The sequence below is a fragment of the Plenodomus lingam genome (assembly GCF_022343315.1).
Source record: "Plenodomus lingam strain CAN1 chromosome Unknown contig_28, whole genome shotgun sequence".
Lineage (NCBI taxonomy): Eukaryota > Fungi > Ascomycota > Dothideomycetes > Pleosporales > Leptosphaeriaceae > Plenodomus > Plenodomus lingam.
This window is the reverse complement of record NW_027093943.1, coordinates 1-12643: the sequence shown is the minus strand read 5'-3', so window position 1 is coordinate 12643 and position 12643 is coordinate 1. Positions and strand designations below refer to the sequence as shown.

General features: G+C 28.2%; 6 protein-coding genes across 6 annotated transcripts; all 6 read right to left on the bottom strand.

Moving 5' to 3' along the window:
- Positions 1-658: 658 nt before the first annotated feature.
- Positions 659-1792, bottom strand: IAQ61_007416 (uncharacterized protein; the record flags this gene model as incomplete). The annotated part of the gene is made up of 1 exon (XM_066097574.1): positions 659-1792. The coding sequence occupies one exon, from the start codon at positions 1790-1792 to the stop codon at positions 659-661; it is 1134 nt and encodes a 377-aa protein (XP_065952465.1).
- Positions 1793-2335: 543 nt separating this feature from the next.
- IAQ61_007415 (uncharacterized protein) lies at positions 2336-3417 on the bottom strand (the record flags this gene model as incomplete). Its single annotated transcript, XM_066097573.1, has 3 exons — positions 2336-2769; positions 2877-3218; positions 3282-3417. The coding sequence occupies 3 exons, from the start codon at positions 3415-3417 to the stop codon at positions 2336-2338; spliced, it is 912 nt and encodes a 303-aa protein (XP_065952464.1).
- A 1754-nt stretch (positions 3418-5171) lies between these two features.
- Positions 5172-6305, bottom strand: IAQ61_007414 (uncharacterized protein; the record flags this gene model as incomplete). Its single annotated transcript, XM_066097572.1, has 1 exon — positions 5172-6305. One exon carries the CDS (start codon positions 6303-6305, stop codon positions 5172-5174), a length of 1134 nt encoding a protein of 377 aa, XP_065952463.1.
- A 543-nt stretch (positions 6306-6848) lies between these two features.
- IAQ61_007413 (uncharacterized protein) lies at positions 6849-7930 on the bottom strand (the record flags this gene model as incomplete). The annotated part of the gene is made up of 3 exons (XM_066097571.1): positions 6849-7282; positions 7390-7731; positions 7795-7930. 3 exons carry the CDS (start codon positions 7928-7930, stop codon positions 6849-6851), a joined length of 912 nt encoding a protein of 303 aa, XP_065952462.1.
- A 1754-nt stretch (positions 7931-9684) lies between these two features.
- Positions 9685-10818, bottom strand: IAQ61_007412 (uncharacterized protein; the record flags this gene model as incomplete). Its single annotated transcript, XM_066097570.1, has 1 exon — positions 9685-10818. The coding sequence occupies one exon, from the start codon at positions 10816-10818 to the stop codon at positions 9685-9687; it is 1134 nt and encodes a 377-aa protein (XP_065952461.1).
- A 543-nt stretch (positions 10819-11361) lies between these two features.
- IAQ61_007411 (uncharacterized protein) lies at positions 11362-12245 on the bottom strand (the record flags this gene model as incomplete). Its single annotated transcript, XM_066097569.1, has 1 exon — positions 11362-12245. A coding segment is annotated over one exon (884 nt), but the record flags the coding sequence as incomplete, so codon positions are not given.
- Between the last annotated feature and the right edge of the window lie 398 nt (positions 12246-12643).

Genomic DNA, 12643 nt, shown 5'->3' with positions numbered 1-12643 from the left:
ATATGACTAAAAATGTTAACTAAATGTCAAATTATGTGTGTCAGACAAATATGACTAAAATGTTAACTAAATGTGAAATTATTTGATTGTCAGACAAATATGACCAAAATGTGAACTAATTAATATTTGTGTGTCAAACAAATTACAAATGTTAAATAAGTTTCAAATAATAATAAAATACACTACTATTTAGTGTTATAATAAAAAAGCTTTATTATAAAACTTTTGTTTGTTTGTTTGCCTCTCTAATAGACTCATCACTTAACTCTTTGAAGAAAAGATCTGTTTTAAAATCAACTATATTATCTTTAACATAAGCAATAAAACCCTCATTCTCAGTCGTTCTTGGTACAGTTCTAGATATAGTATTTCGGTATTTTAAATTAGACATACTAGAATAACTTAATTTAAACTCTCTAGCAGGCTCGTAACCGTGTATAAAATCTATTATAGATTTATAACTACTGAATCAATCAATAGGTATTCCATACCTCTTATTTACGTTCTCTGATAAACATGCTTTAACAAACCCTCTAACGCTTGTTTCTATATAAGATTTATAACTTTTGGATTGAGAAGATACAATACCTTTTACAAATACGGGTTTTGTTATAGTATCTTTTAAAACCCTAATCTTAGCGTATTCGATTACGTTATTTCAGGGTTTTGAATCTAATAAACCTTTTCTATATAAGTAATAATTTTTATTAGGATCTAAAATACAACGTTTGTTATCATATTCAACGCTAAAGCTCCTATCTTTATAAGTAGCAATGACATGACCATTATTTTTATAAATATCGCTAGCACTTCTTAAACCCGTTTGAACATATTCGATTACTTTATTATCGTCATTTTTCAAAATATTGGAAAACTCTTCAATCAAGAATGTTTTATCAATATTTCTAGTTTGAAAACCTGTAATTGCTGAAATACCTCCTTTTGTAAACCCTAATTGAGCCCTTGTTTTAACTGTTATGATACCTGAAATCTCGATATTTTTTATTTCCAAGGCTCTCGGGTCACTTTCTGAATTCTCAAAAGTTGTTAAATAATCTCTAAATAATCTATATAATTTTAAACAATAAAAACGTTCTTTATTTCTATTATTTTCTAAACCAAGTATTTTATTCTCTAAATCATCAACATCGGTTATAAAACCATCTGTAGTGGTGGATATTATTATACCACCAAGTTCTTGAATATTGTTCATACATTCCCCAATTAGAGCTCTAGTAAATCCTGTTATATAACCAGCTAATATGGGATTAGCTAATAAACCCCCATGAATTTTAACGTAGTTTTTGGTTTTTATATCATAAGTAGTTCTTCCACTAATACCCATTGCTATTTGACCGTAAACAGAATTACCGATTTCTTTATACATATAATTATAAAAAGTTTTCTTTTCAAACTGACGTCTTTTACATTGTAGTTCTTTTAAAATACTCTTAAAAGGTCCAAGATAATCAGTATCAAAATCTGTATTGTTAGATTTTTTAGACTCATCTTTTTTAAAAGGCACTATAACACCAGTTCTAACATGTAAACAACAACCCATTGATTTAGCTACAAAATATTCACACCCTGTTATGGTACTACGACCTTGTTTAGGATAAATATCTATATCATCATCTACTCTAGTAGGTATACAAGGGTATTTTACGTTATCAGGGAATTTAAAATCAACATCGACCATTATATAGTACAATAACAAGTCTCTATAATTCATTTTTTCGATAGTTTTATTAAAAACATACGCAGCTCTTTTATAATCAGGGTCCCCTAACATCGACATTACAGTTGTATAACAACTAGTTAAATCATAGTCTATTCATTGTCTATTATTTAAATTATCGTCAACACCATACATATAAGACTCGTTTCTACCACCTCTATATCCAGCAACAAAAGGCACTATATAATTTAAAAGATCGATTGAACGAGCCCCTTTTGGATTAAGCATACCAGATAAATTACCCATACTCATATCTAATCTAGGTTGATAACCCTTATAACCCATTAGAGATCATTCTTTTATAACATATGATTTACCAATACTAGAAAGAGTTAGTGGAACCCCTATCTTATTAACACTTAAATAGAAATCTTCCATTGAACTAGCATGTTTAAGGGTAATTATAGAATCCTGTATAGCATATTTTTCGAATAATTCATTATTATCTTTTAACAATTCACGCATTTTTCCGCTTCTATAACTACCAATATCGATTTTCTTAAATTCATCACCGTATATACTACCTACACCAGCCAAACTTTTAACACCAGCAGGTGCTAATAAAATAGTGTCTCTAAAATGTACTTTACTATTACATCAATCTAGAGTTAGGGGTTTACCTAATGTAACAAAGGACCTATGTACAATATCCAAATTTTCTTTGAATGTTTCAAAATCCTTTAACATTGACAAGTCCGCAGCAGACTCGTGTATACATATTGTTAACATTCTATTAATTGTAATACTCAATCTAGATAAACCATGTTTATAGGTAATACGTGATAAAGACTTGTTAGAACTATTTTTAATACTATTTTTCATCCTTGATGACAAATGTTTAATACCACAAACATCATTAAGAAAACCGATTATTTCTAATAAAGAATTCTCATTATTAACATTATTTAATGAATCAGAATCTGTTATTAGATCTTTACTGGTATATTCATTTGTATATTTTATAAATGATTTAACCTCTGACTTCGGGAACGAATAAACTTTATAACCATCTATTACATAAGACTTTAAATCTAAAGTTTCTAGTTTTAAAATTAATCTTTCTATCAAGTTATCGTTATCTTCACATGATACTGATCTAATATCGGAAATCACTTTTTCAATGCTAGCACAAAAATACAACCAATCTTCTTTTCGTCCCCTTTAAAAACATTAGTTAAATTATTATTTAAATAACTAGAAGTAACAGGTCTTTTATCAATAAGGGGTACTTTTAAAACGAGTCCGGTGCTACCTGCTAATTGTATAGATAGTAAATCATTGGTTTTTCTTATTGATGAATTTAGCTCGTATTCACTGTCGTAACCCACTAAAGAATTTAAAATTACTGACAACCCTCTTTTAGTTATTTTAGCTCTAAAATTGGGATGAATCATTCTCAATAATTGTTTTCTTATTGTAGCTAAATCAGTTTTTAAATCTAAATAACCCTCTTCTGAAGTCTTTAACAAACAATGTTTTTCTATATTCATAACAGTAATTAGTAAAAGCAATAATACTAAATTAAAAAAGAAAGTGTTTATACCAATAGAATAATTCGTTATTGAATTGGATTTAATTAATTTAAATTCCTTTAAAAACCAAAGTAAAATAGGCAAGTCAACGTTTGGTTTATTTACGTAACCTTTATCTGATAATTTTGACAAATAAATTAGCGTCATTGTAATATTTTTTACAAAATTTACAAAATAAGCTAAGTCTTTTGTTACAAAATCATTCGATAAGCTTATCGTTTTTCCATCGTATCTAAGTAAATTTTTAATAAGTGTAAATTTGTTCATTGTAGCTTTTAAATATTTTATTCCTCTTAATCTTTTTTGTTGTTGTTGTTCACCTTTAAGCAAGTACTCTGTTTGGTGGTAACTCATATTTAAGTAGTAGATTATAGCATAACCAATTTTAACCATAGATGTATCGTCAGAAGGGTTTTTGGTTCTTCTTAGACCGTCATTTCTTAATTGATCTATAGTATGATCTAACTTTATATCTTATCTGATAAATCCAACAGCTTACATCTCACTGCTGCTATAGCATTAAAAATCAAGCTTGTTCTTGTGAAACATGCTCCCATAAATTAAAATAATAATAATATAGTTTTCTAATCCATATCTCAATACCTATACTCCTAATACCCAATAATCATATCAAAAAAACAAAATAATAATCTTTTTAGCGAACTTGCCTTGTTAGTTGGAGCCCTTTAATCAAATATTCTTTGGGTTGTTTGATTTTACCGGATTGGCGTGCAAGGCCGTCAGCATCAAACTTATGAATTGAACACTATTTACCAAATCCTAAATATTCTATAAAATAGGCATCTTCACACTATATACCCTTCTCTTTATTAACTTCTCTTTATTACCTTCTATGTATAGAGAATGAAATAAGAATGAAAGAGAAGAGAAAAGTGTTGCAAAACTAACAAAATCAGCGAACTAATTAGTACGAATACTAATATGCGTGTTTAAAACACCTTACTTATACTTCACACAATAATTTTAATTTGTGTTCTTCGTATATAGGCATTTTAAAACCCGTTTATTTTTTAACAGTGTGTTGACAGCACAATTGATAAAGGCCTTAATAAACGTTGAACTGACTCACATCAGAACACCCATCCCACCCACGCATTGTTTGACCTTATGCCGGAAAAAAATGTGAAATGCGAAATGTGAAATGTGAAATGTGAAATAAATATCTATTTTTATGTGTCTAGAAAATGTGAACTAAATGTGAAATTATTTGTTCGTCAGACAAATATGACTAAAAATGTTAACTAAATGTCAAATTATGTGTGTCAGACAAATATGACTAAAATGTTAACTAAATGTGAAATTATTTGATTGTCAGACAAATATGACCAAAATGTGAACTAATTAATATTTGTGTGTCAAACAAATTACAAATGTTAAATAAGTTTCAAATAATAATAAAATACACTACTATTTAGTGTTATAATAAAAAAGCTTTATTATAAAACTTTTGTTTGTTTGTTTGCCTCTCTAATAGACTCATCACTTAACTCTTTGAAGAAAAGATCTGTTTTAAAATCAACTATATTATCTTTAACATAAGCAATAAAACCCTCATTCTCAGTCGTTCTTGGTACAGTTCTAGATATAGTATTTCGGTATTTTAAATTAGACATACTAGAATAACTTAATTTAACCTCTCTAGCAGGCTCGTAACCGTGTATAAAATCTATTATAGATTTATAACTACTGAATCAATCAATAGGTATTCCATACCTCTTATTTACGTTCTCTGATAAACATGCTTTAACAAACCCTCTAACGCTTGTTTCTATATAAGATTTATAACTTTTGGATTGAGAAGATACAATACCTTTTACAAATACGGGTTTTGTTATAGTATCTTTTAAAACCCTAATCTTAGCGTATTCGATTACGTTATTTCAGGGTTTTGAATCTAATAAACCTTTTCTATATAAGTAATAATTTTTATTAGGATCTAAAATACAACGTTTGTTATCATATTCAACGCTAAAGCTCCTATCTTTATAAGTAGCAATGACATGACCATTATTTTTATAAATATCGCTAGCACTTCTTAAACCCGTTTGAACATATTCGATTACTTTATTATCGTCATTTTTCAAAATATTGGAAAACTCTTCAATCAAGAATGTTTTATCAATATTTCTAGTTTGAAAACCTGTAATTGCTGAAATACCTCCTTTTGTAAACCCTAATTGAGCTCTTGTTTTAACTGTTATGATACCTGAAATCTCGATATTTTTTATTTCCAAGGCTCTCGGGTCACTTTCTGAATTCTCAAAAGTTGTTAAATAATCTCTAAATAATCTATATAATTTTAAACAATAAAAACGTTCTTTATTTCTATTATTTTCTAAACCAAGTATTTTATTCTCTAAATCATCAACATCGGTTATAAAACCATCTGTAGTGGTGGATATTATTATACCACCAAGTTCTTGAATATTGTTCATACATTCCCCAATTAGAGCTCTAGTAAATCCTGTTATATAACCAGCTAATATGGGATTAGCTAATAAACCCCCTTGAATTTTAACGTAGTTTTTGGTTTTTATATCATAAGTAGTTCTTCCACTAATACCCATTGCTATTTGACCGTAAACAGAATTACCGATTTCTTTATACATATAATTATAAAAAGTTTTCTTTTCAAACTGACGTCTTTTACATTGTAGTTCTTTTACAATACTCTTAAAAGGTCCAAGATAATCAGTATCAAAATCTGTATTGTTAGATTTTTTAGACTCATCTTTTTTAAAAGGCACTATAACACCAGTTCTAACATGTAAACGACAACCCATTGATTTAGCTACAAAATATTCACACCCTGTTATGGTACTACGACCTTGTTTAGGATAAATATCTATATCATCATCTACTCTAGTAGGTATACAAGGGTATTTTACGTTATCAGGGAATTTAAAATCAACATCGACCATTATATAGTTCAATAACAAGTCTCTATAATTCATTTTTTCGATAGTTTTATTAAAAACATACGCAGCTCTTTTATAATCAGGGTCCCCTAACATCGACATTACAGTTGTATAACAACTAGTTAAATCATAGTCTATTCATTGTCTATTATTTAAATTATCGTCAACACCATACATATAAGACTCGTTTCTACCACCTCTATATCCAGCAACAAAAGGCACTATATAATTTAAAAGATCGATTGAACGAGCCCCTTTTGGATTAAGCATACCAGATAAATTACCCATACTCATATCTAATCTAGGTTGATAACCCTTATAACCCATTAGAGATCATTCTTTTATAACATATGATTTACCAATACTAGAAAGAGTTAGTGGAAACCCTATCTTATTAACACTTAAATAGAAATCTTCCATTGAACTAGCATGTTTAAGGGTAATTATAGAATCCTGTATAGCATATTTTTCGAATAATTCCTTATTATCTTTTAACAATTCACGCATTTTTCCGCTTCTATAACTACCAATATCGATTTTCTTAAATTCATCACCGTATATACTACCTACACCAGCCAAACTTTTAACACCAGCAGGTGCTAATAAAATAGTGTCTCTAAAATGTACTTTACTATTACATCAATCTAGAGTTAGGGGTTTACCTAATGTAACAAAGGACCTATGTACAATATCCAAATTTTCTTTGAATGTTTCAAAATCCTTTAACATTGACAAGTCCGCAGCAGACTCGTGCATACATATTGTTAACATTCTATTAATTGTAATACTCAATCTAGATAAACCATGTTTATAGGTAATACGTGATAAAGACTTGTTAGAACTATTTTTAATACTATTTTTCATCCTTGATGACAAATGTTTAATACCACAAACATCATTAAGAAAACCGATTATTTCTAATAAAGAATTCTCATTATTAACATTATTTAATGAATCAGAATCTGTTATTAGATCTTTACTGGTATATTCATTTGTATATTTTATAAATGATTTAACCTCTGACTTCGGGAACGAATAAACTTTATAACCATCTATTACATAAGACTTTAAATCTAAAGTTTCTAGTTTTAAAATTAATCTTTCTATCAAGTTATCGTTATCTTCACATGATACTGATCTAATATCGGAAATCACTTTTTCAATGCTAGCACAAAAATACAACCAATCTTCTTTTCGTCCCCTTTAAAAACATTAGTTAAATTATTATTTAAATAACTAGAAGTAACAGGTCTTTTATCAATAAGGGGTACTTTTAAAACGAGTCCGGTGCTACCTGCTAATTGTATAGATAGTAAATCATTGGTTTTTCTTATTGATGAATTTAGCTCGTATTCACTGTCGTAACCCACTAAAGAATTTAAAATTACTGACAACCCTCTTTTAGTTATTTTAGCTCTAAAATTGGGATGAATCATTCTCAATAATTGTTTTCTTATTGTAGCTAAATCAGTTTTTAAATCTAAATAACCCTCTTCTGAAGTCTTTAACAAACAATGTTTTTCTATATTCATAACAGTAATTAGTAAAAGCAATAATACTAAATTAAAAAAGAAAGTGTTTATACCAATAGAATAATTCGTTATTGAATTGGATTTAATTAATTTAAATTCCTTTAAAAACCAAAGTAAAATAGGCAAGTCAACGTTTGGTTTATTTACGTAACCTTTATCTGATAATTTTGACAAATAAATTAGCGTCATTGTAATATTTTTTACAAAATTTACAAAATAAGCTAAGTCTTTTGTTACAAAATCATTCGATAAGCTTATCGTTTTTCCATCGTATCTAAGTAAATTTTTAATAAGTGTAAATTTGTTCATTGTAGCTTTTAAATATTTTATTCCTCTTAATCTTTTTTGTTGTTGTTGTTCACCTTTAAGCAAGTACTCTGTTTGGTGGTAACTCATATTTAAGTAGTAGATTATAGCATAACCAATTTTAACCATAGATGTATCGTCAGAAGGGTTTTTGGTTCTTCTTAGACCGTCATTTCTTAATTGATCTATAGTATGATCTAACTTTATATCTTATCTGATAAATCCAACAGCTTACATCTCACTGCTGCTATAGCATTAAAAATCAAGCTTGTTCTTGTGAAACATGCTCCCATAAATTAAAATAATAATAATATAGTTTTCTAATCCATATCTCAATACCTATACTCCTAATACCCAATAATCATATCAAAAAAACAAAATAATAATCTTTTTAGCGAACTTGCCTTGTTAGTTGGAGCCCTTTAATCAAATATTCTTTGGGTTGTTTGATTTTACCGGATTGGCGTGCAAGGCCGTCAGCATCAAACTTATGAATTGAACACTATTTACCAAATCCTAAATATTCTATAAAATAGGCATCTTCACACTATATACCCTTCTCTTTATTAACTTCTCTTTATTACCTTCTATGTATAGAGAATGAAATAAGAATGAAAGAGAAGAGAAAAGTGTTGCAAAACTAACAAAATCAGCGAACTAATTAGTACGAATACTAATATGCGTGTTTAAAACACCTTACTTATACTTCACACAATAATTTTAATTTGTGTTCTTCGTATATAGGCATTTTAAAACCCGTTTATTTTTTAACAGTGTGTTGACAGCACAATTGATAAAGGCCTTAATAAACGTTGAACTGACTCACATCAGAACACCCATCCCACCCACGCATTGTTTGACCTTATGCCGGAAAAAAATGTGAAATGCGAAATGTGAAATGTGAAATGTGAAATAAATATCTATTTTTATGTGTCTAGAAAATGTGAACTAAATGTGAAATTATTTGTTCGTCAGACAAATATGACTAAAAATGTTAACTAAATGTCAAATTATGTGTGTCAGACAAATATGACTAAAATGTTAACTAAATGTGAAATTATTTGATTGTCAGACAAATATGACCAAAATGTGAACTAATTAATATTTGTGTGTCAAACAAATTACAAATGTTAAATAAGTTTCAAATAATAATAAAATACACTACTATTTAGTGTTATAATAAAAAAGCTTTATTATAAAACTTTTGTTTGTTTGTTTGCCTCTCTAATAGACTCATCACTTAACTCTTTGAAGAAAAGATCTGTTTTAAAATCAACTATATTATCTTTAACATAAGCAATAAAACCCTCATTCTCAGTCGTTCTTGGTACAGTTCTAGATATAGTATTTCGGTATTTTAAATTAGACATACTAGAATAACTTAATTTAACCTCTCTAGCAGGCTCGTAACCGTGTATAAAATCTATTATAGATTTATAACTACTGAATCAATCAATAGGTATTCCATACCTCTTATTTACGTTCTCTGATAAACATGCTTTAACAAACCCTCTAACGCTTGTTTCTATATAAGATTTATAACTTTTGGATTGAGAAGATACAATACCTTTTACAAATACGGGTTTTGTTATAGTATCTTTTAAAACCCTAATCTTAGCGTATTCGATTACGTTATTTCAGGGTTTTGAATCTAATAAACCTTTTCTATATAAGTAATAATTTTTATTAGGATCTAAAATACAACGTTTGTTATCATATTCAACGCTAAAGCTCCTATCTTTATAAGTAGCAATGACATGACCATTATTTTTATAAATATCGCTAGCACTTCTTAAACCCGTTTGAACATATTCGATTACTTTATTATCGTCATTTTTCAAAATATTGGAAAACTCTTCAATCAAGAATGTTTTATCAATATTTCTAGTTTGAAAACCTGTAATTGCTGAAATACCTCCTTTTGTAAACCCTAATTGAGCTCTTGTTTTAACTGTTATGATACCTGAAATCTCGATATTTTTTATTTCCAAGGCTCTCGGGTCACTTTCTGAATTCTCAAAAGTTGTTAAATAATCTCTAAATAATCTATATAATTTTAAACAATAAAAACGTTCTTTATTTCTATTATTTTCTAAACCAAGTATTTTATTCTCTAAATCATCAACATCGGTTATAAAACCATCTGTAGTGGTGGATATTATTATACCACCAAGTTCTTGAATATTGTTCATACATTCCCCAATTAGAGCTCTAGTAAATCCTGTTATATAACCAGCTAATATGGGATTAGCTAATAAACCCCCTTGAATTTTAACGTAGTTTTTGGTTTTTATATCATAAGTAGTTCTTCCACTAATACCCATTGCTATTTGACCGTAAACAGAATTACCGATTTCTTTATACATATAATTATAAAAAGTTTTCTTTTCAAACTGACGTCTTTTACATTGTAGTTCTTTTACAATACTCTTAAAAGGTCCAAGATAATCAGTATCAAAATCTGTATTGTTAGATTTTTTAGACTCATCTTTTTTAAAAGGCACTATAACACCAGTTCTAACATGTAAACGACAACCCATTGATTTAGCTACAAAATATTCACACCCTGTTATGGTACTACGACCTTGTTTAGGATAAATATCTATATCATCATCTACTCTAGTAGGTATACAAGGGTATTTTACGTTATCAGGGAATTTAAAATCAACATCGACCATTATATAGTTCAATAACAAGTCTCTATAATTCATTTTTTCGATAGTTTTATTAAAAACATACGCAGCTCTTTTATAATCAGGGTCCCCTAACATCGACATTACAGTTGTATAACAACTAGTTAAATCATAGTCTATTCATTGTCTATTATTTAAATTATCGTCAACACCATACATATAAGACTCGTTTCTACCACCTCTATATCCAGCAACAAAAGGCACTATATAATTTAAAAGATCGATTGAACGAGCCCCTTTTGGATTAAGCATACCAGATAAATTACCCATACTCATATCTAATCTAGGTTGATAACCCTTATAACCCATTAGAGATCATTCTTTTATAACATATGATTTACCAATACTAGAAAGAGTTAGTGGAACCCCTATCTTATTAACACTTAAATAGAAATCTTCCATTGAACTAGCATGTTTAAGGGTAATTATAGAATCCTGTATAGCATATTTTTCGAATAATTCCTTATTATCTTTTAACAATTCACGCATTTTTCCGCTTCTATAACTACCAATATCGATTTTCTTAAATTCATCACCGTATATACTACCTACACCAGCCAAACTTTTAACACCAGCAGGTGCTAATAAAATAGTGTCTCTAAAATGTACTTTACTATTACATCAATCTAGAGTTAGGGGTTTACCTAATGTAACAAAGGACCTATGTACAATATCCAAATTTTCTTTGAATGTTTCAAAATCCTTTAACATTGACAAGTCCGCAGCAGACTCGTGCATACATATTGTTAACATTCTATTAATTGTAATACTCAATCTAGATAAACCATGTTTATAGGTAATACGTGATAAAGACTTGTTAGAACTATTTTTAATACTATTTTTCATCCTTGATGACAAATGTTTAATACCACAAACATCATTAAGAAAACCGATTATTTCTAATAAAGAATTCTCATTATTAACATTATTTAATGAATCAGAATCTGTTATTAGATCTTTACTGGTATATTCATTTGTATATTTTATAAATGATTTAACCTCTGACTTCGGGAACGAATAAACTTTATAACCATCTATTACATAAGACTTTAAATCTAAAGTTTCTAGTTTTAAAATTAATCTTTCTATCAAGTTATCGTTATCTTCACATGATACTGATCTAATATCGGAAATCACTTTTTCAATGCTAGCACAAAAAATACAACCAATCTTCTTTTCGTCCCCTTTAAAAACATTAGTTAAATTATTATTTAAATAACTAGAAGTAACAGGTCTTTTATCAATAAGGGGTACTTTTAAAACGAGTCCGGTGCTACCTGCTAATTGTATAGATAGTAAATCATTGGTTTTTCTTATTGATGAATTTAGCTCGTATTCACTGTCGTAACCCACTAAAGAATTTAAAATTACTGACAACCCTCTTTTAGTTATTTTAGCTCTAAAATTGGGATGAATCATTCTCAATAATTGTTTTCTTATTGTAGCTAAATCAGTTTTTAAATCTAAATAACCCTCTTCTGAAGTCTTTAACAAACAATGTTTTTCTATATTCATAACAGTAATTAGTAAAAGCAATAATACTAAATTAAAAAAGAAAGTGTTTATACCAATAGAATAATTCGTTATTGAATTGGATTTAATTAATTTAAATTCCTTTAAAAACCAAAGTAAAATAGGCAAGTCAACGTTTGGTTTATTTACGTAACCTTTATCTGATAATTTTGACAAATAAATTAGCGTCATTGTAATATTTTTTACAAAATTTACAAAATAAGCTAAGTCTTTTGTTACAAAATCATTCGATAAGCTTATCGTTTTTCCATCGTATCTAAGTAAATTTTTAATAAGTGTAAATTTGTTCATTGTAGCTTTTAAATATTTTATTCCTCTTAATCTTTTTTGTTGTTGTTGTTCACCTTTAAGCAAGTACTCTGTTTGGTGG